Genomic DNA, 27,264 nt, shown 5'->3' with positions numbered 1-27,264 from the left:
TTGGAGATAAAGAGGAGTGAGCAAGCAGATTTCTGCACTGATTCTGAGTAATCACAGAAAATGTGGCGTGGATGTCTCAGCAATCGTGTGTGTGTGTGTGTGTGTGTGTGTGTGTGTGTGTGCAAAATCTATTTCATAAGCAGGGGACTGATAATGCAGAGGTGTGCTGTCTCCCCAGATGACAGAAGCTGGGACATGAACCCCCTGTCTTGAAACCATAACAGGCCAGGGCCTCGTAAGTGTGGTGGCCCTGTGCGTCAGTCGGTTGTGACATGGTCTTGTGGCCCTGCAAAGTGTTCCTTATCATTCTCATACCTTCCAAAGAAGCTTCCAGAATAGCTACCTATTTGTTTCAAATGTTGTGTGATAATATAGTGTTATATTGGTAAAAGGATAACAGTTATCTGATGGCCGTCTTTAAGTCTGTTCTAGGAGACCAGGACACAGGTTGTTTTGTTCTCTGTCCCTGTTACCTTCTTCAGCCTATCTCCTATCGAGACCACGAAACCTTGACTCACTGACTCTTCAGAAGGGTTTAAATGCTTTATTTGCTCATAAAGACTTAAGATGGAGAAGCCGCTTTGAAAGGTTGCTGCTTGCTCTAGAATCTGCTTGCTCTGAATTTCCCTTATTAATTAGAGCTCCAATGAATTCTATAAACTGCTAATCTTAGAACAGTTAAAAAAAAAAAGGACATTAAAATTGGGGCCATTTCATTTCCCAGAAGGGAACATTGGATGTGGGATTTCATGGCCTCTGTCCAGTACCTGTTTTGAGGTGACCCCTCCCCCATTCCTCCTCTCTTTCCTTCCCTCCAGTTTCTTTCCTTCAGTGTCCCGCAGCCCTCTCTTGTCCTCCAGTGAAAATTTTTTTGTGCTCTGGCTTTCTTTTTGCTGTTGGAAGGGTTATTCCTGGGATGATAATGTTGTGACTCAGGATTCTAGAGAATTTCTTGTCATTCATGATTTGTCTTTGTTCAAATAACTTGGCTAAATAGTCTTGCAGGGTTTTGATTAAAATTCTGAAGGACCAAAGGAAGCTGGCTCTGGGCTTGGGACCACATGTGGGCTTCTTTACTTGCTGAATGACTAGGTGTCAAAGTTGAGGCCCTGGCAGCCTAGTCTGAAAGAAGCCACACTGTAGGTGGGGTGGTTAGTGTGTTGCCCTGTGCGCTGTCCAGCTGTGTTGTCTTTGGGAGCTTGGAGCTGTAAGAGATAGCAACCATCAAGCAGGGACTCCATCCCGAGTGGGAAGGGCTGCAGGGTCGCCAGGAGCGCTGCCCATCTGAGTGATTAGCAGCATGTGGCCATGAGGAAGGGACCTCTAAAAATAGCTGCTGAGCAGTCAGGTCGAGTTTCAGCTCTGGAGCCCTTGGCCAGGACTGGCAGCGCAGAACTGCAGGAAAGGGCACGCTGGGTGGCCCACACCTCCTGGGAGCACCTTAGTTTTGTCCCTTCGGTGTGTTTTATGCACGGATTGAAGGAATCAGGATGGCTGAGGATAAAGGTATATGTCTATTGTTTGGATGGAAAGGGGGTTTAGAACTAGCTGACGTCGTTCTTGCTTATTTTCAGGGGGGCTCTGTTCAGACGTTTTTGGCTAGATGCTTTGTGCCTCCTGCATGGTCTTTCCTGAATTTCTGGAACAGTCGGCTTTTTTCAGTGGCTGGGTTTTAATGGAGTAATCTGTCTTTAACCTGGATAGGTTTTGCTGTCCTAACTTAGACTCTCAATATATTCTTCTACCGCAAATCACATTTTATAAGCTTCTAGAGTCTGATATGTCGGTCACGATGAACCTAAAGAATTGTGTGTTCAGATTTCTTGTAAAAAGATGAGAAACAGGGATATGTAAGTCTCATATTAGTGAGCATGCTTGGATCGAGCAGCCTTACCTTATATGGAAATTGACCTACTTCATGTGAAGCAGAGGGTAAATGAAAAACAAAATAGAAGGCCGTAGAATTTTGTTTCTTAGATTGATGCTTTCATTTCCTTAATGTGTCGAATTTGCTTTTTTGTGTGTATCTTTTTTTCCTTATAAGCAAAGATCGTCTTTTTGTTAGTGTAAAACATATGTATCGGGTAGATATATAGAAACTCCATAGAAGGAACTGTTGTTTTAAGACTTTAAATGCTCAGTTTAGTACCAGGGTGAATGCCCGGCATAATGCCCACTAACAGTTACCGACGAATGACTTGTAGTTTACTTAATGGCAAGTGAGTCATTAGCCAGTGTGCAGTGGCCTTTTGTCCTGAGCCCGTTTGGTTCAGTCTTTTCTTCTGACTGTTGGGACTGATGCCCGCATGTTGATGTTCTATCCCCACTGTGCGGGAACATTTTCTCATGTGGGCATCATTTTGATGAGGCAGCATGGAAGACAGTGAAGGCCAACTTCACTTTCATTTCAGAAGATGAGTTGCCATGTCCTTAACTCGAGGAAACCTCCTTGGGACTGCAGTTTCTGGATCTGGAGCCAGAAAACAAGATAAAGACCGACTTAGATTTATTTTGATCTAAGAAAATAGCATCACGTGCTGGACATCCTTCCAGAATATTTTTGTCATAACGTCTGGATTTGAATTTGTTGGTGGTGTTTAATACCCTTGGGAAGGGTTTGCTGTACCACACTTCCTTCATTTGAGTCAGGAAACCCAATCTGCCCCTGGGGTCTAGGCACAGCACATTTACAAAGGGACAGGCCAAGCACGTGGCGCATGTTCCAGAAAAAGGCTCCTAAGAGATGTCTGGGTCCTTAGGTCCTGCTTAGTTTTCTCCACATTCACAGGAAAGACTGTAAAGCGCTCGTAGAGTCTCCTATGACTCGGTGCTTTTATCCTTTATGGAACTAACAAGTATTAATAGTAATGAGGTTAATGATGCTACAGTATTACACTGACATTGTAAAGGGATAAAGTATTTTTAACAGTTTGCTATTTTAGTTAACAAGGAGCAATAGAAAAGATGGTGACTATGGCCGTGTCCAAGAGCCGATAAGACAAGGATTCGGTCTATTGTCGTTTTATCATTCGTTTTAAATGAATAATTTGAGATATATTGCACTTTTTAAAAAGATTTATTTTGTTTTTAATTATGGGTGCATGCACAAGAGTTCAGATTCGCATAGGGCCCAGGGACATTGGATTCCTCTGGGGCTGGAGTTACAGAGAGTTGTAAGCCACTGATGTGGGTGCTGGGAACTGAGTCTAAGCGCAGTACACACTCTCGATCAGGGAGCCATCTCTCCAGCACGTATGCATTTGTATGTTATGTGAAAGTAAAATGGACTGGAGAGATGGCTCAGAGGTAAAGAGCACTGGCTGCCCTTCTAGTGGTCTTGAGTTCAATTCCCAGCAACTACATGGTGGCTCACAACCATCGGTAATGAGGTCTAGTGCCCTCTTCTGGCATGTATGTATACATAATAGATAAATAAATAAATAAATAAATAAGTAAATAAATAATGCTTTAAAAAAACAAGAAATTTTTTTTTCCTATATAGCGTAGGGAAAATATCTTCATGTTTATAAAAGTAGTGAGCCACTCCCAAACCCTGCTACTGAGTTTGTGGTACGCTATGGCCCACAGAAGTTAGCCATCTTGCCCCTTATTTTGAAAAATTCCAGCGACAGCTTATTTTGTATTATTTGAATGATTTGTGTGATTGCTCATGACATATAAACATACAGGAAACCATGGTCCCCAACAGTAAAATGTCCTCTCCCAGAGGACCTGGGTTTGGTTTCAGCACCCACACGGTGGCCCCCAGCTCCAGTTCTAGGGGATCTGATGCCCTCTTCTGACTTTCACAAGGACCAAGCGCTCAGGTGATGAACAGCGTACGGGCACACAAAATACTCACACATAAAATAAAATACGTCTAAATAAAGAATATCTTTATAGCACGTACAATTTCAATTTTCTTTCTGAGCAATGCATTGGAAGTACTTGGCTGCCTGAAGCCACTCCTGTTCTTTTCCTAGTGTGTGTGGAGGCAGAAGGCAGGTTCCGAGTAAGCTGATGGAGATGGGGGTCATGGGGTCAGCCCTTATTAGACACAGAACTTAGGACTGCACAGGTCATTTTCTGAGTTCTGCCCAACGTGCAAGGCTGATGTGGACGAATGCCTTCCTCTTTCTCCTGTACCAGATGACGAGTCTGTCCCCGAGTATTCAGTGGTTCTGAGGCAGGTAGTTCCCCATAAAAGGGATATTTGGGATATATGGGGGGGGGGATCCACCTCCCTTGGACCTGGGGGAACGGGACATGACAGATGACCTACCACATGAGGAACAGCCACACAAATGTCCTGCTAAACAATGTCCTGCTAAAGCGTCTAGAAACACCTTCTGCAGAAAGATAGGCAGGTTGCCATGAAGGTCACATGTGATGCTCGTGACAGCGTGGTGGGAAGAAACCACCATGCCAGGTAGTGTCATGCTATGTTGGTAGCATGCAGAAAAGTTTCCCTCTCCAACATGGCATTTGGAGGTATCAGGTAATTGAGTGTCTTTACTTGTAGTTGTGGAATATAACATCCTCTTTCTAAAGATAAATTTGCAGACAGTGCTTACTTCATAAACAGTATGGACTTTTATACCTGGCAGTGGCTTTCATGAATTCTGTTTGCTTTGACCACCAGAAGACGATTTGTCGGAGAATGTAAGGCACACAAAGCGTAACAACACATGACAAATGACATTGAGCAGAAGTTTACAGAACCGTTTCCTGCATTAGGGCCAGTTGGCAGGCCCGTTTCCTGCCTGCCCGCGCCCACGCCCGGCTGGATCTCCTGAAGGAGGAAGTGGAATTGCATCTTTTGCCTGTGATTTACCTTTCTGTGCTTTCTCCCCTTACTCAGCTTCCTGCAATATTGAATAATTTTGGAGGGATTTACTTTCCTCTCTGGCAGTTAACACAGGTTAGGGTGGTCTACTGTATAAATAGGATATGAAATAGGATCCATCTGCATCTCTGATTTCATTAAGAGAGCTGGCATGCACTGCACTTCAAAGGCTGTCAGCTGCATTGTTGACTGTGCCTTACCGGGGGTTGGCAAGAGACTGCTCCATAAGAAAATAGCCGCCCACCAGCACCAGGAAGAGGCAGCAAACCGTGAAGGAGCTGGCAGAGCCAGAGGGCACTGTGAAGATCAGCACTAAGGGACTAGGGAGCCTAGCAGTAAAGAAAGCAACAGGAGTGGAAGGCAAAGCGGAATGTCTGTCCCAGTGTCCGTGAGACTTGGTAAAGACTTAGGCTCTTGTGTTAAAATGAAAGCTGAATGGCCTTGGCTAGTTGGAAAGTTAATTTTTTGGACAATGCATGGAAACAGTGAGAAATATCAAACTGGGGCCAGTATTTTCCTTGTTACAGGAAGGCAAGAACATGAAGTTTTAGTTGTGTTTATGGCATACCAGTGTCTGCTACTTACCACAGGCGGGGTCCAAGTGACCATTTCGACATAAAAGTGTTCCCACGAGGACTGTTTGACAAAGGACTTGGAAGGAATGTATGTGTTCAGCCGTCATATTAAAAAAACAAAACAAAACAATAGCCCACCAGGAGTTTACTTCTGTTCAAAATTAAGATTATTTAAATCTGGTAATTCAGTTTGAGTAGAAAGTTGGTTGTGTTCAAAGTCATTACTTTGTGTAACGGGCTTTGAGAATTTAGGTAAAACCCGTTTCTAAAGTGATCTGTCAAATTACTGTCAAGATAAACGAGTGGGAAGTTCAGTCAAGTGTTTTCTTCTGTGCTGGCACCTCACATTTTCCTTTCTGCACACAGAGGCGAAGCACGGAGGACACAAGAACGGGAGGCGAGGAGGGATTTCCGGAGGCTCCTTCTTCACCTGGTTCATGGTCATTGCATTGCTGGGCGTCTGGACGTCTGTGGCCGTCGTGTGGTTTGACCTTGTGGATTATGAGGAAGTTCTAGGTAAGAATTGGGCTCAATCTCTCTAGTGAGTTTGCAAGAGGAGAAGTGGTAGTCCTTGGTACTCTGCACGGCTTGTTATTACATCTCTGGTATTGCTTTCCATTAATTCTTGATAAAGTGAAAGAAAAGGGCGCATTACTAGGGCTGCCCGAAAGTAGTGGCGTTAATTTTGATGATTTCTATGTAGGCTCTCTGTGTATTGTGGTATATGGAAGCTTCCATCAGAACAAGTTTTTTAGACTAATTTTCACTATTTTCTGTAGTTTATATTTTTTCATTCAATTTTGATATGAGTTTTGAAAATTCTAGGCCATGAACTACTTCCTTTAGTGGGCTTAGCTCTGAGATAGCACCTCATTCCATGGCCCAGACTGGTCTGCACCCTATAGTGAATCTCCTGACTTGCCTTCCAGTGTTAGGGTTAGAGAGCTGCAATGGTGGACTTGCAAAACCTCCCTTTAGCAAGGGTTTACAAGGACACGTACCATGTCTGTTGAGACCGAAGTGTGTGTGGACATGGATGCATGGGTGCTCAGGTAGCTGCTGCTGGTCCTGTGGGCAGCCGGGGTGCCTCTGGGCTCTTTAAGGAAGTTCCTGGGGCTATTTCTAATAGTGTCTCACCTTCTTCTGCTTTCCCCCTTTTCTTCACATAATCACTAAAGTTTTAAAGTTTTTATTTATGTACTTTAGTGAGTGTCCGCCGTGTGTGTGGGTACCCACAGAGCTCAGAGTTGGGCAATGGATCCCTGGCAGCTGGATTTATGGGTGGTTATGAGCTCCCGATCTGGGTGCTTAGAAGTGAAAAAAGTACTTTTAGACACTGAGCCATCTCTCTAGCCACTTTGAAGTTTTTAAAAATGATTTGTCTTATATGAACCATTTCTTATTTTATCTTTTTTAAAAATGGAGAGAAATGACATAAGCTAAATATCATAAACATTTGAAAATCTACAGTTTATTTTTTAATATATACATCATTTTGCGCAATCATCATCTAATTTTAGAGCGTGTCTATTGCCCAGACTTCCCCAGACATTCACTCCTCCCTCACCATTTTGACTTTCTGGGATTATTTTGGGTGCTCTGAGTACAGCACATACATCCATGTGGCCTTTTGAATTGCCCTGCCTATGCTCGGCATCATTTGTGTAAGGTTCAGAGTGATACTCAGTTGTACAAATATACCACGTTCTGTTTATCTAGTAGTCATTGCCGATCATCATTTGTTTTTCACTTTTGACAGTTATGAAATATGACCTCCCCCTTTAATAATGCAGTTAAGGACATTGTCTGGTCAGTAAGGAAAAATACACATTTGTTACTGTTGTGTTGCCTGTTATAGGTCACTGCCATCTTCCTTAGGGGAGAGGAGAACAGTGAATAACACAGAAATCTTTCATATGCTCTGTCTCTCACTGATGGCTTTCTCTCTTACTACCTTAAGGGAAGTGTCTCCAAAGACATAATAAATGAAAAGAATTTTAGCTTGGCATAAGCAAAAACTGTGACTCCATTTACTTACAGTGCTGTGTTGCTGGGTAACGTGTGCACCTTTGATGATAAATAACATCTTCGTGTTTTTGCATGCATGCAGCCAAAGCAAAGGACTTCCGTTATAACTTATCAGAGGTACTTCAAGGTAGGCTCCTGGAGATGCATTTTAAGTGTAGTGCATCTGTCTCTAAGACCTCATCCTTACTCTATTACTTTAGACATCTACATCAAGAATGTAAGTCACAGGACCAGCTCCCCTTGGAAGGCTCTCAGGAAGGGTGTGCCTTTCTGTTTTCACAATGGTATTAAAGTACTTTATGACTTACAGGCTGTTACTTCCATTTTCTTAGCAGAAGGAGAATGTCTTCATCCCACAATCCTATGGTTTTCTTGTGTGTGTGCTGAGCAGACTTTTGTGTAGCAAAACCGGAGCCCCGGTCCTGGGAATTTTTGTTCTGTACCAAAATTCCTGTCTGTCCCTAGATAATCCTTTAATGTACTTTGAATTAAAGAACTGGAATCAGTAGTTATTGCCAGCTGTTTTTCATAAGAATGCTATAGTTTTGCTTTTCAAAATACTGCTGTGTACTATGTTTTTTCCCATAGGCTTTGTCCAATAGTCAGTTATAAACTGTGTTGATTTTGGAGTATTTTTTTTTTTAGGGTATGGACTGTAGTAGCATTTGAAATGCTAAACTTTATAGATAGCACCCTGAAAGCGTTGGCAGAGCACATCAGTGCTGAGCAAGGCTGAGCGTTCTCCCTTCTCATCGTTTCTCTTTTAAGCTTTCCCCCTTTCCCCTTAAGTAATGGATGTCCAGTGTCCAGGACATTTTGATGTGGGTGACCATCCATTTTTCCCTTGTCATTTCAGGAAGCCTCCAGTTTTATATACTTTACTTTTGGGACAGCCCCACCCCCTTAAGCTGATGCATGCTTTTTTGTTGTAATCTGTTGTTAAGGATCAAACAATTAATTCTTCACTGCGTAAAGTACTTATGCTCTCTATTGATTTGTTTATATTTGATCTTTATTTGAAGCTTAGGTTGCATTCATCGTTGATAGTTCAGTGATGTTTTACATCTTAGAAACATTATATTTTATGCGATTGACTGTTAGAGATGGGTCGATTTTTTTTTATAAATGTGACAATGTTTTATGTAAAATGTTTTAAAGAGAATAATCAAATTATTGTGAAGTGATAGGATCAGAATATTCCTGAATCTTTGGGGGAAAATATCCTGTCACTCGTATGTTAGAATCCATTAGCCGCACACTTCTTGAATCTGTAGGTGAGCCACCTGTGGGTTTTGGTGATGTATTCTTATGGTTCTGCTTTGCAGGAGTAGAAGGAGGGGAAAAAGTAACACTTATGGTGTCTAGCAACAGTGAGAGATGGTTCATTATTAAATTTGCTTCCTCTTTTCCCTGTGTCTATCATTTCTTTCCTGCTGTAGGAAAACTAGGAGTCTATGATGCAGACGGTGATGGAGACTTTGATGTAGGTGATGCCAAAGTTTTGTTAGGTAAGCACATTGCTTTCTTCCTTTTTGTTAGAAGGCTTAGAGACTGAAGTCAAAAGAATATTTTTAATATTCCTTAATGTTAGATTTATTAATGTACATGTAGAAAAGTATAATAAATTTTATGGAAGGTATTTTTCAACTTAATATTTCATTTTGTTGATATACTAAATGACCACTCCTCCATTTTGACTTTTCAAATCGCTTTGGTAAGTAAGTGAGCATGTAGTTAGTTCTTACACATCAATTTTTAATAATGATAGCTTCATTTGTGTTTTCAGATTTAAACATTTTATAGTTTGAACTTGATGTTTACAGATATAGATAATGTCCTCATGTGCTTTCAAATGAGGAACAATTTGTTAAAAGCATCATTTAGTATAATTTATTTTGACTTTATGATGTAAATTTCTCCATGCAGAAACAGATTAGGGCCAGCTCTGCTTAGCCTTCATAATAAGGCCACATCAGGGCAGCATGCTCAGTGTAATAGGACCACAGATAAAAATGTTGATTTAGGAAGGCTGACAAAAGCTCATTTTTGAAATAAAACCATGACAGTAGATGTCTTTGTTGTCTTATTTGTCTATACCATTTTACATTAATAAAATCTGAACTAGTGGTCTTTAATCATGTTTCCTTCTTTTTTGGAGGAGGGGTTCCTCTCTGTCTTTGTAATTCCATTACCAGCCAGGAGTTTCTTAAAGTAAAGATTGCTATTTCTTCATTGTTTTAAAATAGTGTCTTAATAGAAAGGATAGTGCTGATTTGAATATGCAGATTTTGTATAATGTAGCCTGTTGTTTCTGGTTTTAAGCAGTCCATTTCCTTTTTCTGAGTATGAAACAATATATACTAAAGCTTCATATAAAATCATTTAGCAAAAATGGTAGCTGTGGCCTGCCAATACCTGTGCACTGAGCTTCACAGCCTGGTAGATAAACTGGTCTGTGTATTTACGGTCTCGAATAGAAAGAAGCTGTAGCAGTTAGGCAGCTTTCACAGTTAGACACCACTGCCTTCTAAAACAACCATGAGCATGAAAGTTTTAGTTATGGTCAGCCGTACTGCAGCTTGACACTCAGCCCTCCCTGCTGTGTGTGCTTCATGCACAGCCGAGTTAGCATTTGCTACTTTCCGTGGTACATCCACTCTACAGCTTTCATGATAGCTCTTGACTTAATGGCTTTCTTGCCATAATTTCATCATTTTATATTTAAGTCAGAGTTTCAGTACATACATTAAATCCTCAGACAACTGTAGTTTTAGGCATGGGAAGGAAATAAAATCATGCACAATGTAATATGTTAGGGTGAAGGGATTTTCTTGCCATAAGTGGTCTCTTTGGTCCAAGATACTACTTTAAATGCATTCTGAATCATGAAACTTTTAAAGGCTAATGCCATATGAACCATGTTGTATTATTTTCTTTTTTTAGCATTGGTAACTATAGTGTGTTTTGTATTTTAAACTATAATATAAACATTTGCATATAAACGCACGCGCGCGCACACACACACACACACACACACACACACACACACACTGGAATTATAGCCCCAAAGTCTACTCTGCCTCATTGAGTACCTGTACAGTTAGGATAGTCATTTGGAATAGAAACCGTGTAGCTACACATGGGATTTTACACTTTTAAAATTGGCTATACTTTGTGTACTTAACCACCACCCAAAATGAAAAATCCATAACGGAGTTATAAGTAGAAAATCTACTTGGTTTGGATTCTAAGATATTCTGAGGTGTTTTTTGTTTTCTTTTTTTAACCACTTTAAGTTGTTAGTTAACTTTAACTCTGAGACTAGCTGTTTGCAGGGCAACAGAAATGCTGTGAGCAGCTCTGTTTGTTCCTTTCATTAGGTTTGTGTGTCAGGAGGTAGATCGGGGGCAGGGATGGGGCGGGACCACCTACTGAAGCTGTTCTATGTACAGGTCTCCGTTCTTAGCTTCTGACTTTAATAAAGATGAGCTGCCAGGCCCATTGTCACCTGTCACCACCCAGTGCGAGGTGGTTATTCTCTGCCCCAGAACAACTTTCGCTCTGCTTGGATGATGTGGGTTCTTTTCTTACACACGAGGGAACTGAAGTCAGCTGTGACTCAGGTACTTGCAGGTGTCTGCAGAGACGAACCCTGGTCCAGGGTTGTGAGGCTCTGTGGGGGAGCAGTTAGAGCACACGTACCGCTAAGAATTCAGCCCCTGCTTTCCTTCCTATTGGGGTGGTACCTTGGTCCCTAAAGAGTATAGTTAGATTAAGGCAGGAAACCAAGGTTAGGGAGGAAGGGAGGGGGACTGGGATTACAGAGAGGCACACAAATATATGTGTTAAACTTCCACCATCTTGGCATTGATTTCATACCCCCCCAACCGCCATTTGAAATCTAAATCTAAACCATACTAATCTATGGAAAGTCTCCATACGTGTTGCTGTTGCTTTCCTTTGACATTTTAAGTCCCCTCCCTGCCTTATGAATTATTAATATAAAGGCGTGAGTAAGTCAAGACCAATAGCGGTTACTGATTTTACTAATTCTAAGTCTCCTGACACGCTTTGCAAAGGTCCAGACCCTGCCCTTGGATGTAGAATATCCCATTGTTCAGGTCAAATTGTTTAAAATGCAGGTAGTTTGGGTTTCAGTTTGCTAATGAAATCTACATGCACGTATTGTGCAATGACAATTATAAGGCAGTGAATTTGAAAGACAGCAAGGAGGCGGGGCAGCAATGGGAGGGCTTGGAGGGAAAACAGAAGGGAAAAATAATGTAGTTGTATCTTAATCTCAAAAAAAGAGAAAGAAAGAAAGGAAGGAAGGAAGGAAGGAAGGAAGGAAGGAAGGAAGGAAGGAAGGAAGGAAGAAAGAGAATGTTTCTCAGGTACTGCCAGTAGGAAATAGTCCCAGTACTCAGTGCAGAGAGTAATTTCTGTAGTAGCCTCACCCAAGGGTGCACACGGGCTCCTTCATCCTACAGCTAGCTCTTAGGTGACCCTTATCAGGGCTGGTGCAGTGTCCGTCCAGGTGGTGGTTGTGCTATACGGAGAAGCCGTGTGCTATATAAAGCCTGGCTGAGCAGGCTTTGGTTACAGAGGGAAGGCTCCAAGATCCTGAGTTTCATACTCTTCCTGCTGTATCTGCCATCTGCTTTTCTTCCTTAAACTGCTGGGCCGTTCAGTGTGTGGTGCACCGATTTGTTATCTCCAGAGTCTTCCCCTGGTCATTTCCCCACTGTAGAAAACCACTAGGATTTACATCTGGATTTCTTCTACTCAGGGGGTCCTGTCTGGCAGCAGGGCTTAGAAAACTGCAGATATCAAGAGTCTTTGCTCTCACGGCAAAGGGGAAGAGGAGTTAGGAATGTCTCTGCTGTAGCTGGCATGGGCAGGAGGAGAGGATTATCAGCAGCTGGATTTAACTTCTGAGCAGATTTACAGAGCCATGACTGAGTTGGAAGAGTGTTACACCACTTGCCAATTTAGGTGTTCGACATGAATTCCACATTTGAGCGTCTGGGCGCCCAGCTGAGACGCTGTGGACTGTAATCCTGGTGGCATCCCCAGATTACTCCAGGGCGCATGATCATCGCTGAGCAATTGGAGGATTGTTCTCCGATGTCGCTTCTGTTCATTCTTCCTGACACTGTCTGCAGAGTTTGATAGCACATGTTGCCAGTCTTCAAGCCCAGATTCTGGTGGGAAAGAGGCCAAACTGCCGATGAGCTGGGAGGAGCACGGGTTGGTGGGGTGGGTGGAGACTTGGTTTGGAGACGTGCCTCTCGATCAATTTCTTTATTTTCTACATTACCTTTCTGTAGATCTGTGACCACAATGCGCCTCCCTTTTAAGATCGCTCTGCCTAAGCTCAACTTTTTTTCCACCTAACTGCTCTCCCTGTTTTCTCTTTCCTTCTCCCTTTATTCTTATGTAGGCCTGACCAAAGATGGCAGTAATGAAAATATTGATTCTCTTGAGGAAGTCCTTAATATTTTAGCCGAGGAGAGTTCAGATTGGTTTTATGGTTTCCTCTCCTTTCTCTATGATGTAATGACTCCCTTTGAGACGATAGTCGAAGAAGAAGAAGAGGAGGAGGAGGAGGAGGAGGAGAGCAAAGCGGCAGATGGTGTTGATGGTACGTCGCAGAGCGAAGGGGTTCAGGGAAAGACCTGTGTCATTTTGGATTTGCATAACCAGTAACTTTGGTTCAGGGACGCTAGTCCCTGGGTTGTAAAGTGGAGCAGCCCTCTCCTCCCTCTTCGCTTATGCAGGGCTCAACATGCGGCGGGGCAGTTGTGACTTCGTGATACATGTCAACCATGTGCTCCTGCCCAGTGCAGCCACTTAGCTAGTCCCTCGCTTGGCTCCCTCCACGCCTAGAAAGGAAGTGGCGTTCCTCACCCTAGACTGTTCACGAAGTGCACTGGAAACATTGTTCTCGGTCGTGTAATTGGTTTCTGTATCATTTTGTTTCAACTTATGTATTCACTAAACTCAACTGGAAATTGTGTTGTATTTAACCCTTGACGCTTTGTCTTTCTAACACTCAATGACAACTCTAATGGGAGTGGTTCTGAAGCTCTTCATGGCATGACTGACTAATCGTTCCACGCTTCTCTGTTGATCTTTAACTGGCCTGCTGTGTAGTGACGGCTCTCTAAGAAGCCCGTACCTTTTAATCTGTAATTTGTTCAGGTTAATTGACTTGTGATAAAAGTTTCTACAAACTTATTAAAGTTCTGTGTTAATGGTGCTTTTGATATCATTTGAAAATAACCCCATGTTTTTGCCTAAGGGTAGTGAAGTTTCTGGATTTAGATACTAACAGGTTTCAATGTGTCTATTTCTGAAATCAGAGTTTCTTGTAGATTTCATTTTTAAATATACATCTAGAGAAGGTAATTTGCAATATTTTTACTTAAGCATATTATAAAAGAGGGAAAGAATGAATGAGCATCTTGCATAATGTTGTCTATATTAAAACTATCCTGAATTAGTCTTTTTCCATTTTTTTCTTTTGTTAACTTATTAGCTGTTGATTTCAGGGTTAGGTATAATATAATGCTTAAATTCGTAAACTAAATTTATTAAAGTGGTCATTCATTTTTAAGAGATTTTTTTTTTCTTCTTAGGAATGTAGCAATAGATTTGACTTGGTTTGTGAAAAGTGTTGCTTCATTAATACAGAAGCAGTTATTAGCTGCATATGGATCCTTTGCTGAAAAAGATTTCATTAGTTTCCCCTGTGACTTCTCTCACACCTGGCGTAACATGGCCCCTGAGAGATTTATCCTTGGTGCTCTTCGAAGGACTGTCAGGATGTTTAGTCCCCTTTGAGAGTCTCTAACAGTTTGCTCAGCTTTGGGTCCTCGTGCATTTTAAGCTAGAATACACTGGTGTTTTAGACAGCTTAGGTATCATTTTCAAATATTCTTTGTTTTCCTATATTTACTTTTCATTCCCTCTGGGGATAATGTGGCCGCATTCTTTCATGGTTATGAAATGCTGGCTACAGCACAGGTCCTGAAATCAGGACCCAGGGATATGCTGTCTCCAACCGTATCTACTTTTATATGTGGTTACATATGTCCCTCGTGGGCCAGGATTTCTCAAAGCTTCCATGGTTAAGACTAGGTTTTCTCTTGTGTTCAAGCAGAACATTTTACTGTGTTAGTGTGGCCTTGGTCCGAAGCATTTGATACTCAAGCATACAAACACTTCAACTAATCCCTCAGTAAGTAGGGAAATGCGTGTTCTTTAATAATTTTCTTCAGTTATTTTAGTCTTACTCAAGCCCCTGTCTTAATCCACTTTGAATGTGAACACTGTAAAATAATCAAAGGTTATTAGCTTAAAATTTTCAGTCTTAGGTCCTACACTAAATAAAGTTCACCGATTCAGATGGCCAACAAATGGTTTTCCAAGCAATTTTGCTCCTGTGTCGTGACTACTAACTATTGATGGTGTTTCTGGCCGGAAGTAAATAATTCAGTTTCTGTGTTAAAAATGTTTGTAATTACTTTCTTATCAGGTTTTGCATTCTCATGATACTAATGCACAGTCTATGAACAGAAATTAATTATGCCCATTTTCCCAATCGGAAAACAAGTGTGTGGCATGGTTATGCCCTGACAACTTAGTCCATTTGAGAAGCCTTCTGTGACGGTAAATACAGGCGGCCAATGAACCCCTTGCTTCTGTGACTTCCTTCAACTTGTATCTAAGGCTTTCGTGTGTATGTGTGTGTATGATAAAGAATAAAGTTATTGGCAAAAATGTGGTCTAAAGCAAACTCAACTTCTCAAGTGTTATTGATTACATATATCTAAGCTGTGAGTTTTCTAAGGTTTAATTTTGTAATTACGTTTTGTGAAGATACCTTTCTTAGTTTGTGTCTTTTCAAATTGATTACATATATCTAAGTTGTGAGTTTTCTAAGGTTTAATTTTGTAATCATATTTCATGAAGATAACTTTCTTAGTTTATGTCTTCTCAAACTTACGGGCTGACTTCAAAAGGCAACTTTGCATTCTGCATGGTTGAGCATTTATGTAGTGACAGAGATGTAAATTACTGTATTAGCTCTGCCTTTTCAGTTCTGATCACCTGAAACAGTGGCTTGTCCTTGCGGTCAGTGTAGCATTGGCTCCCCAAAGGGGCTGTCCTTCCTGCTCAGGTGCTCGGCCACTTTTCCTGTGGAAAAAGGCACTGGTTTCCACTTCAGTTACAGCCGGGAGTGGGTGGGGGAGCTGGAGATGCTGCGCTGTTCTTTGGCTACTTTCAGCGCTGTTTTCTCCCTGGGATGAGCGAAGCTCCTGCACGGGTGTTTCCCAGGCGCTGACCTTACTAACTCGGAAGCGGAAGCATGGCTGCCCGTGTGCTACCTGCGTGGATCCCGTGCGGCATGGGATGGAGTGCTGGCTGGTCCTGCTTGAATCTCTACACATTGCCCCTGCCTTGCACAGATCTTTCCAGACATGTAAGAAAAGCCTTTTCTGTGCTTGACCCCTGGTTGGCTTGTGTGTCTCTTAGTTATTCCGACTGTTGTTTCCTCATCTCTCTTAATATTGGAATCTTTGGAGAACCGTGGGAGCAGATACAGGCACATCCCTGCTGCTTGTCTCATGGCTGGGCAGTGTCTCCTGAGGATTGGTATTCGCAGCCCTTTCTTAAGACTGTGCTGGCTCTGTAAAATGTTAAACAAGCTGTCTGTGGTGTGGGCTGTGGAATTTTCTTTAATGAAGATGTAAATTGGAATACTAAACAAGGAATTCTGTAACTGTGTTTATACATTGCCTGATAAGACCAGCACGGGATATTTTTCTGATATTTGCTGAGGTAAACCTGTCATATCCTCGCTAGACTGAGGACTACTTGAGCCTCGCAGGTGGGTCTTCGGCTCTATTTGATGCTTCATTCCTGAGTCCACCAGTGACATCCGTTAGTGTTAATCACTTGCTGATGTCATTCCCGTGACTAGCATGGAGGAGCCTCGGGTGTTTCTATTGTATAAGTAAAAACACTGAAGGTTCTTTTCCAAAAGCAAGAACTAATGAAAGTTTTTCTTTTACTACCCCCATTTGGTACCTTCTCCCCCCAAGTGAAGTGGCATTTTGAAATTTACTCAGTAGATGGGCAGCGTTCCACAGGTCCTCGGGTGGCCTCTCCTCCCTCACTAGTGTGCGTGAGTCTGCTTTCGTTCTCCATCAGCCATGTGGCTCTGTGTCTTCTCTTGCCTCTTTCACTGTCTCACCGAGCTGTGGAGTTTACAGCTTTCGTCACTGGCAGATTTCCCCAGCAGTGTCCTTCTTAAGAAGGAAGCAGATGCAGAGTCTCTGCATGCATTTCACCAAGTGGGGCAGTCATATCGACTGACCCATTGGATCACACCTTAAAATGCTGCTTATGAGTTGGGAATGGGTCTATTGTTTCAGTGTTGGAAGGTGGGAGGTGAGAAACTGAGACCCCTAGTGATCTCTTCGGGGACAATGGGAGCAATCCAGTGACCTCGGGAGGAAGGACAGGTTAATAGAGCCAATCTTCTAATGTCCTGTTTTCTGCAGGTGTTAAAACCGGGGATCCAACTGCTGACTTAATCGTTCCCACATTTGAATGTCGTAGTGGACATTACATTTTGAAAATGTCCTTGTAGCAAAGCCTCAGTGGCATTTGCCAAAAGAGGGCAAATTAGACCGTTCTCTCTAAGTGAAGAATCTAAGACATTTTATTTTTGCAAACTTCTGTTCAAGAATTCCCAGTCATTAGTGGTGTTATCAACAATCATTAAGCAATGGAGGGCAAAGACTGATGACGGAGTGGGGGCATGGGGGAGGGGAGCGTGGACATCTTTTGTTGTTGTTTACGTTCTCATAATGTGCCCATCTAGCTGGTTTACCAGTAGCAAGAGGTTTTCTTTTCTGCTCTGATAGAGTTTTCTCAGCAGGGCTGGGAAACCGTTTACACTGTGGTAAATGGTCTTGCTGTCCAGTCTCTTATTGTTTAACAGGGCACTCTGTCCCTGGGAGCGCTACCTTGGTAGGAAAGAGAGAAAAGAAGAAAGTGAAGGTGTGTTTGTTGCTGTTTCACACTGCTGTGCTTCCACAGAAGCCTGAGACAGTATAAATCACGGTCCCAGAACTCTGCTGGCCTAGGGTTTGTTGCTCACCTCTGCCTCCTTCAGTAGAGCTGTAAGCATCCTCCAAGCTTTTCCCCTCCCATGGTTGCTGTGCTCCTTTGTAAATGGGACTTTGTCTCCACTGACCCCATCATTAATGTTTATTCCTGTCCTAGGATGTCTTCCAAGCATCGTGTCTTCTCCTTCAGACTTTCTGTAGTATGCTGCGTCCAAACCTGAGTTTCCTGAGTCTACCCCAGCCATCTCCCCACCTTTCTTCCCCCAGTAGCCCAACTGTTTTTTCTTCAAAGCCACTCGTCCTTACACCTCCATCTTCAGAGCACACAGGTTTAGACAAACGCTTCAAACTGTCCCCTCATCTCCTTGTAATCTCAAGAACTGCCTGTTGAGTCACTTTTCCTGATTCCTCAGGGGAAATATTCCTGGACAAGCTGGGTCTAGGTGTCGCCTTTCTTTCTCAGTGACATTGTCCCTTCCGGGAAAATCAGCCTGAAGAAGCTCAGGTGACAGGAACCAACATTTCATCTAGAAACCAAGTATGATAGTTGTCCTAATCTTTTCATTAAAAAAAAAAACAAAACAACCTTCAAAGTCACTGTGTGTGTGTGTGTGTGGTGTAGCTTAGAAAAAGTTGCTTGGCAGTGTGTGTTGTTGCGTTTGGATGGTTTTTTTCACCTTGAGGTCTTTCACCAAATCTAAAGTTTGAAGTACAGTGCTTTTTCTTATGTTTTTTTTCTGCCCTAATGCTAATGCAGCATCCTGGATTGTTGGCGATGAAGATGGAACTTCTGGCATTCATCTGTGTAGCTCATTTGGGCTCCAGTGAATGGGTATGGGGAGTAGATTATCTGGTTGCCCCCCTCCCTCACATTTTAGTGGGAGTCTGTGCTGCCATGGAAACAGTGCAGCACCGGAAGAGGGCACACACAGTACTAGACCACAGATGCTACATTCTATTCCCTTTAGACATTAGGAAGTGCTCATGTGTGTATAAGTTGGTGTTTCAGAAATAGGTTTAGTACTTTATTCTGAATTAACCAAACTTGTTAGGCAGTGCTCGCTAGCCATATTTGTTACAATGATACACTGTTACTGATCGTCTTTAAAAGAATCAAGTTCTGACTTTGGAAATTAACTGTTCTCTGATAGTGTTACTCAGGTCACCTGGGAGTGACAGATACAGTCAGAGAGCAGTTAACTAATCACTGCTCCCCCCATCCTTCCCTCCCTCCCACCTTCCCTCCCTTCTCTCCCTCCTTTTTCTTTTGAATGAAGCCAATGCCATGATATTTTCAGACTTTCCCGTTCCAGAATGCTGAGTGTAACATTTCAGCTGTAACGAGTGACCGTTCTCAGATGGGCTTATCTTGTTTGATGGACACAGATGACCACAAGTAGAGAGAGGGGTGGGGAGAGGTTAAGAATGGAGGGATGCGAACAACAAAACCAAGATAGGAACACCTCATTCCAGAAGTGGAGTTCTGGTTGCAGTTTGGGGAAACAGAATGTACTGTAGTTTTTAGAATGGGCGAACCTCATGCTTTAGAGGATTCTATTTGATACTTCCCAGAGACAGTTGTTGGGTAATCAATCATTTGTAAACCCTTCCCCCTCCCATGGTCTGAACTGTGTCTCCTACCTGACACACCCAAGAAATGGGCTGGCAGCTTAGAATGCCCCTTTAGAAAGCTTGCCGACATGTGCATAGAAATAATGTTTATGTGAGTGGGAAATTGAGAAGACGTGTGCTGAGAGGAACGTACATCCTTCTAGAAAAGGCTATGCTGAAGGCGAAGTGTTGGTGTTGGTTAGAAAGAAACCGTAATCGGAGCTGGATTTTCCCAGAGCGAGAGTAGAAAGCAGTTGCAGCGTTTTTTTGGAGTAACAAGTTCACCTGAGTCATCTTTGCCTGTGTAACTTGAAAACATTCCATTTTAAGAGATAGAGAAAAGCAATGCTTGTTCAAAGGTGACAGTCTTACCAGAATAGCTGTTGTGGATAAGCAGTGCTGATGCCGGAGGGAAGGGAGGACCCCAGTGCTCTACAGAGACGTCTGTGGCCTGCAGTGCGAGCCTTGGCAGGGCAGAGCCGGGGAGACTTGACCTTAAGTTCCGATGCTAACTGGTTCAGAGGTCAGCGAGCCTTCCTCTTAAGACTCTGTGACTGATGGTTGAGTGGTAAGGTTAAGTAATTCATTTCATAGAAACATCTGGTTAAATTAATTCATAGGTACTGAATTCAAATTTCTTAAGCATTTTGTCTTCATAACCTCTCCTTATCTTGTAAATACCAACAGAAGGACCTGGTGGGTTAGCCAAGCGGAAAACTAAGGCTAAAGGTACTATTTTCTATTTTTCTTAAGCAGCCTCTAGCAAATCCAGTTCATGCTTGATGGTGCATGACGCTTCTCGTGGAAATGCAGACATGGTTAATAATGTTGCTTTTTGGTTTGGGCACTCTGAGTTATAAATAACATTTTGAAGACTGAATTGAAGACTTTTGCTTTCTCTAGCTAGCCTGTAATTTTAATTAATTTCCTTTTCATGTTATCAGCTCTTCCCAATAGCCTGTAGATGAAGAGTTTATCAACATAGCTGACTCTGTTTGTTGGAATGCGCCTATTAAATTTATATATGCACATCTTAGCCTGCTGCCTAAAACCTTACATGGTCTGAGTTTTTAAAATTACTGTACAATGACGAATCCAACAGCGATTGATTTAATTTCTCTGAAGGCTATGAGGATACTGGCCTAAAACATAATAAAAGCTAGTGTGATCTAACAGTAAGTTAGGTTTATAACCGAGAGCGCTGAATTGTTGGTATAGAATTTTGTGTGTTTGATATTCTAATGCATTAAAATCGCTATACCTGTGTACTATTATATGCAGACTAACATTGCATTGTTTCTGCCTGGATATCTTTACATGTAAGCGTTGATGTTCTTTAGGAAGAGGGCATGGAAGACATGCATGATTTTCTTTAAACATCTTTGGACAGTTTTTGTGTTCAAGTGCTTGACATATTTGTAAATTATTTTTGTGTTTAAGTCATTGATATGTAAAACCTTTGCCATGAGAATTTTAAATTTGCATTTTCAGTTTTAGGATGAGAAAAGTTTAGTTTTTAACATGTATCCCAACAAGATGTTTTCCAAGAAGAAAATAATTTATATCATTTTATTTTCATGTAAGCAATGTTGAACTAAATTGCCAATAAGTTGCAATCTTACCTCCTGATCTGTAAAGACAATTTAAGCATTAAAGATTGAATTAAACAAAAATACAGTACAGAATAAGGCCAGAAAGCAGTGTGCAATGCAAGCATTTCAATATTTTGCCTTGCCATCTTCTGTTGTTCTATGAAGTGAGATGTACAAATTAATCTGTAGTTTTACAGGAGTTCAGTGAATTTTTGTTTAATTGAATCTCCACAGACTGTCTGGAGAGGTAATATCTTTTCTGAACACTACACATACAAAGTATACCTTGAATGGCTTTTGAGTGATATGAATCTTAGACAAATTTGGTTAGGGCAAACGTCTTTCACGTTTTATTATTTAGATCTTTCATTATATTTGTGACTTCTTACTTGCTGCATTATATAGCAAGAACCTTTTATAATGTGAGACTTTTGCTAACTGCTCAGTTAAGCTTTGAAAAGTCATTTTTTGTGAGACTTGAAGCACCTGCACTTTCTAGTTAATTTCACTCGGTCTCCATAAATGCCCAGAGGACATGTGCATTGGCCTGTGCGGCTTCCCATATATTAACAGGGAAAAGCACTTAAAGAAAGGAATGCTGATTACATGAAGTTAGCCATAAACATAAAAAAAATCAGTTTGCCATTATAAAAGATATAAAAGATAACAAATTTTAATTTTAAATTTATATATGTGGATTTTTTTGCTGTCAAGATTTAAATGATATTTAACTTATTTTTGCACCTTTTTTTTCTCAAGGCCTATAAACATAACTGTTAAGAATATGACACTTTGTTCAAGCTGAAAATTTTAATTATCCTTGTATAAGACAAGTTAAAGTTTGTTTTCATAGCACCTTCTTCCTTTCCTTATGGCAGTATAGTGAGAAGTTAACTCTTATCTGCCCTTCTGGCTGGGTTCACTTGGTTAATGTTACATGTCAGCCTGTGTTAACACAAGCCAAACCATATTTTTAAGCTGGAAAAATAAGATGAGATATTATCGGAATTTCTTTCACAGCTAATATTTTATAGAGGTCCACATACCTTTTTGGAGAACATTTGACCCATTAGACTAACTTCTGAACGAGAGCATTCCAGTGTGGAGAGGGCGGGGACAAGATGGTACTTAATCTCTAGCCCATCTAGGATTTAAGAGGTGTCACCAGTAAACATTTTTTCCTTTGATTGGAAAACCTGAAAGCTAAAGAACCCAGCAAAGAGGACCTTAAGAAGGAGAGAGAGAAGGTTGTGCCCAGCAAAGAGGACCTTAAGAAGGAGAGAGAGAAGGTTGTGCCTAGCAAGAACGAAGAGAGAACCAGTAGGAAGAAGAAGGAGGAGGACAAGAAGGGAAAGAAGGCCGACTCAGACACATCCTGGAAAGCATCTCCTAGAGGTAAGAAAGACAGAGAAGCAGAGAAAGCCAACCCCGACAGAAGTGCTAAGTCCAGGGAAAACCTGAAAAAAGGAGCGGAGACGAAGGCCGTTCCTAGTAAAGTGGCTTCCAGAGACAAAGGTGACAAGAAGGGAAGAAACTCTTCCGGGTCTGCTCACATACCAAAGGACAGTAACCAGAAGAGAAAGAACTGAAAGAGAAAGAACTGCTGTCACCATCCAATAGTGGTGACACCCTTCACCAGCCAACAGCGGGTGACATTCGTCACCACCCAACAGCGGGTGACACCCTTCACCACCCAACAGCAGGTGAAATCCATCATCACCCAACAGCAGGTAAAATCCATCACCACCCAACAGCGGGTGACACCCTTCACCACCCAACAGCGGGTGACACCCTTCACCACCCAACAGCAGGTGACACCCTTCACCACCCAACAGCAGGTGAAATCCATCACCACCCAACAGCGGTTGACATCCATCAACCCTACAGCAGGTGACATCCTATATCACCCAACATTGGGTCACATCTGTCACCACCCTACAGAGGGTGACTTCCTTCTCCACCCAACAACAGTGACGTTCTTGACTCTACTTTGCTGCTGAAGGGCAGAGAAGATCTGAAATTGCTCTGGCTGGGGAGGATGATACATATTAGCCACTGAACGTTTTTATTGGTGCTCAGTCAGTAAATTCTGTGAAGCAAATATACTTTGTCATGCTTCTAAGTTAAAAAAAAATCAAACTTTGCAAGTGTTATACAATGTAATAACTTCTATTTTTATTGGCCTATTGACTATGTATTCAGATTAAATATGTGTATAATATGAGTTATAATGGTTTTATTACTATATTAAATACTCCCATTGGGGTCAGTAAGAAAGAATCTGGAGATCTGAGCAGTATTTCTGCTAGGCAGGGGCTCTACTCCCTTCCTGCCTGTCTTAGGTGCTCCCCACTCTCTGCTCTCCCAAGGCAGCCCAGGCTCACTGTCTCTGGAGGCCCTCCCCCTCACTCATTCCCCTTTAGGCCCCTTCCAAGTTCCCTTTCCCTCCATATCTCCCATTTTCTGTCAAGGCTCAGCTCTCCCAGCCTTATTCTTTGTCTCTTAACTTCCTGTCCCCTTAGATTTCCTCAGTTGCCCTTCCATCACCCCTATCTTATCTTCCTGTTTTACCCCTTCCTTCCATTACATAAAAGAAAACTGAACCAGAAAACCTTGTTCACCTCTGTACCAGACACTCCATTCTGAGCCCTGTGTGTTGTCCAGAATTAAAGACTTGGGGCTGGAGAGATGTCTTAGCGGTTAAGAGCACTGGCTGCCCTATCAGAGGACCAGGGTTCAATTCCCAGCACTGACATGGCAGCTCACAACTGTCTGTAGTTCCAGTTCCAGGAGATCTGACAGCCTCACACAGATATGAAGGTAGGCAAAACACCAACATGTTTAAATTTGAAAAAAAGAGGAGAGAGTTTTATCAAGGAGAGCATTTCCAAATGCATTTATCATATCATAGGCTCTGAATCATCGAAAGGCTTCTGCTTCACTGTGGTGCTTGTATGGTCCACTATTCCCAGTTGTTGTGATTAAATGTTATATATATATTCTCATGTGTGTATCATGATTATTTACTATTTCCAAAGAACCACAAATCTGAGATCAGAGTTTAGCCCAACATAAGCATTTAATAAAGGAAATCTTAATGAGACATGTCTACATGGTGAGTGCTGATCTGTACATGATGCTCAAATCTATCTTTAGATTAAAAAAATCTGAGCCAGGCATGGTACCTCCTGCCTGTAATCTCAACACTTGGGAGATGGAGGCAGGAGGACCGGGAGTTTGAGGTCGTCCTTGGCTACATAGGGAGGTCAGCCTAGGCTAAGACCCTATCACAAACAAAAATTAATTAACAGTAGAACAAAATAAAAATGGCTTGATAATAGAATAAAAATACTATCAGAAAGATTTTAATTTTTAAAAATAACTTACTTTTTCCGGGATCTCTTTTATATTCTAGATGCACAATGGGATCCCTGTTATATTCTAGACTCACACTGGGATTCCTGTTATATTCTAGACTCACACCAGGATCTCTGTTATATTCCAGATGCACAGTGGGATCTCTGTTATATTCTAGATCACAGTGGGATCTCTGTTATATTCTAGATGCACAGTGAGATCTCTGTTATATTCTAGATGCACAGTGGGATCCTTGTTATATTCTAGACTCACACCAGGATCCCTGTTATATTCTAGATGCACAGTGGGATCTCTGTTATATTCTTGGGCCAAACACAAAGGCCCACAGAAATTACAGAATGTGGTGACTTGATTTTCTGTGTTGGCAGTGAGGATCTTGTGTCTTTGTTGTTTATTATTTTGCTTTCATCAAATACCAAACCATGTACACACAAACCCAGGGAGTCTGTGGCTCTATTGACTGTCGCTTCAGGATGATGGATTTCCCAGTCAGATCTGTGCTAAGAGGTTCTTCCTACTTGGATTTCCAAAATCTTGGCCCTGCTGATTTGCCCCATTTTATTCCTTGTAAGATATGAGTGCATGGCACACAAGAAGACTTCACCAGGCCTAAGAGATATCGTCTTAGTTTTCTGGAGGGTTCTGGAAAAACAGACTCCCTAATAGAATCTGCTAAACATTTCTTGTGTGTGCAGGAATTTGAGGTGGGACATGAATGAATAGCATAAAGCTTTTTAACATATTCCATTCACGAAGGAGCTTCTGTGACACCCAAGAACTTGCTTGGACAAGAGAAATAAGAAACCAGGATACCCATGCATTACAGTTACCGTGTCTTCAAACTATATCCTGATGCTAGATCTCTTTGTTCAGATAAATGACTTAATTAAAGAATTGCAAGAAATTTAGTAATGTTTTCCCTACAAGTGATTGCCCCCGCTCCTTGCTGGAGAAGGGCAAAGCATTCAATGGAGACGTTTTATTAATTTTACCTAGGTTTTGGAGTTACAGTGGCAAGGGGGTATAAAAAATGGAAATGCTAGTTCCAGGCAATGAGGGGGTTTTAGGATCATGATCAATATAAGCAGATGAGCATCGGTTGTACTTGCGGGGGCTGGGGTGGTGCTGTGAGCTGTGGCTTCTTCCTTTGAACAGCAGCACTCAGGAACTGAAGGCGCGCAGGGCTGCCAGTCTCTTGTTACTTTTGAGGATACAAAAGTATCCTGCCGTTCCCATGTGACCAATGTATTAGCGCCCAGAGCTCAGTTAAAACGTGCAGCTGAGCCAGAACCCAAGCTAAGCCTTGGTGGTGGTGAGTGCGGCTCTCAGTTCCCTGCCACTCTCCGATTTATTCGGTTATTCTCCTGGTAGTTGTGTTTTATCCTACTGCTATCTGAGGATAATTAAAATCCCAAGGCTGCCCTAGAAAAAAGCCAGCTAAAAATAATCTATGATTCCACATAGCTGTCAACGGGAAGAGTTTTGGGGAAACGCTTGAAAAATCAAAACTAAATATCGATGTTTTTGTCACATCCCTAACATTGTACATTTTCTGAGATAATGCTGTAAATTTTTGAAAAAGGACATTATTGCATTAACTTTATATTAACCTTGGAGGTCGTTTACCTTTGGTGAACAGTTATCCTTAAGGATTGCTTTATAAAACTGCTTTCAAGCCTTTTTCAAAGTCAGTTTTTCTCTGATCTTTTTTCCCCTCTTGTCTAACGCTCAGATGACATTCTTTCTACGCATAGCAGCACTGGCTCCTTCGTCAGCACGTTGCTTGATGACTGTTCTCCATGAATTTCATTAGGGTTAACTTTACCTCTAATGGGTTTCCTCGGTCCCACCCTACGGCTGTTTTCCATGTCTCATCAGAGAGGAATTGGCCAGCATGCCTACTTGTGCTAACTCTGCAGAGCTCCGTGAATTCTGCAAATTCACAGAGAACCTGCTATGCCAGAATCTGCTTTCCTCATAGGCTTTTAACCTCAGCCAAAATCCCCTTTAGGAGTTTTCACTGAATGAGTGAAAGGCAATAGACAGGTAGGATTTTGTTAAGTTGACTGTAGTCATTTTCCAGATGCTGGGTGGGTCTTCACTCCCGTTTCATCATCTGCTGTGCCCCTTTGGAAACAGCCTCGAAATGGATGGTGTGGATTGATTCACTGCAGTGTACATGTTGGCAGTGGTCATTTTCCTCACTAGTTGGTGGTGACACTGTCAGAGCAGCTGTGAGACTACAGGGGCCTGCAGGTGTGTGAGTGTCCCATCCTCTTGGCCCCTCTGGTTCCTCTTCTGTAGAACGCTGATGATGCTGGACCCTTGAAATCTCAGTGGGGGCTAGGTGAGAGGCATGGGACAATGGCTCCTGCTCCTACGTCTATCAACAGTCTGTGAGACAAGGGCTACGCTTTCAGTTCTTTGTAACACACATGTATTCGTAAAGTGTTCAGCTGGATTCATATTTTCTCCTGAGCTGAAGGGGGGAAGAGAAAACACTGATCAATGCCACACATGTAGGGCCTGAGGATGCTCAACTCTGCCTACGTGCTGTAACTGCAAAGAGGCCACAGGATTTGAGTAGTGAATGGTGACGTGAATTTAATTACTATTCTAACTGTGTGCATTTGCTGTGTTTAACCCTGCCCTCCTTCCCTGTCCCATTGACTCAAGCTTCTAAGCTTGCTCCTCCATTGCCTGAGGATTGCAGTGTAGCTCTTGGCCCTGTCCTTCTGGCCTTGAGAAGTCCACTGAGATCCAGTTGCTGAGTCCTTCCTCTGACATCGCCCTTGTGCCCACATTTCCTCCATAATATCTGCTCACCTCATAGCCCCACCGATTTCTGTTTCCTATGTGTCCACTTGTTCCTTCTGGGGGAGAGGTTGTACTGCACATGTTCTGCTGGAGGATCTCACTGCACATATTCTCCTGGAGGATCTCACTGCACACATTCTCCTGGAGGATCCCACTGCACACGTTCTCCTGGGGGGGGTGTTTCTCACTGCACACATTCTCCTGGAGGATCTCACTGCACACGTTCTCCTGGAGGATCTCACTGCACACGTTCTCCTGGAGGATCTCACTGCACA

At 42.3% G+C, this 27,264-nt stretch overlaps 1 protein-coding gene across 7 annotated transcripts in view; it reads left to right on the top strand.

Moving 5' to 3' along the window:
- The window catches only part of Asph (aspartate beta-hydroxylase), a 170,717-nt gene that overhangs the window by 22,164 nt on the left and 121,289 nt on the right, over positions 1–27,264 (top strand). The window contains exons 1-6 of one of the 7 annotated variants that reach the window (XM_005362297.3): positions 1,382–1,506; positions 5,788–5,937; positions 7,532–7,576; positions 8,889–8,957; positions 19,890–19,931; positions 21,998–23,536. In XM_005362297.3, coding sequence (XP_005362354.1) covers positions 1,491–1,506; positions 5,788–5,937; positions 7,532–7,576; positions 8,889–8,957; positions 19,890–19,931; positions 21,998–22,383 — 708 coding nt within the window. In that variant the 5' untranslated portion in view covers positions 1,382–1,490 and the 3' untranslated portion in view covers positions 22,384–23,536. Of the gene's footprint in view, positions 1–1,351; positions 1,507–5,787; positions 5,938–7,531; positions 7,577–8,888; positions 8,958–12,892; positions 15,251–19,889; positions 19,932–21,997; positions 23,538–27,264 lie in introns of those variants that run through there. The other 6 variants (XM_005362299.3, XM_005362298.2, XM_013351842.1 and 3 more) reach the window with 6 other exon arrangements.

The sequence above is a fragment of the Microtus ochrogaster genome, linkage group LG5 (genome assembly GCF_000317375.1).
Source record: "Microtus ochrogaster isolate Prairie Vole_2 linkage group LG5, MicOch1.0, whole genome shotgun sequence".
Classification (NCBI taxonomy): Eukaryota; Metazoa; Chordata; class Mammalia; order Rodentia; family Cricetidae; genus Microtus; species Microtus ochrogaster.
The sequence above is the reverse complement of the archived record's forward strand: the minus strand, read 5'-3'. Positions and strand labels throughout refer to the sequence as shown.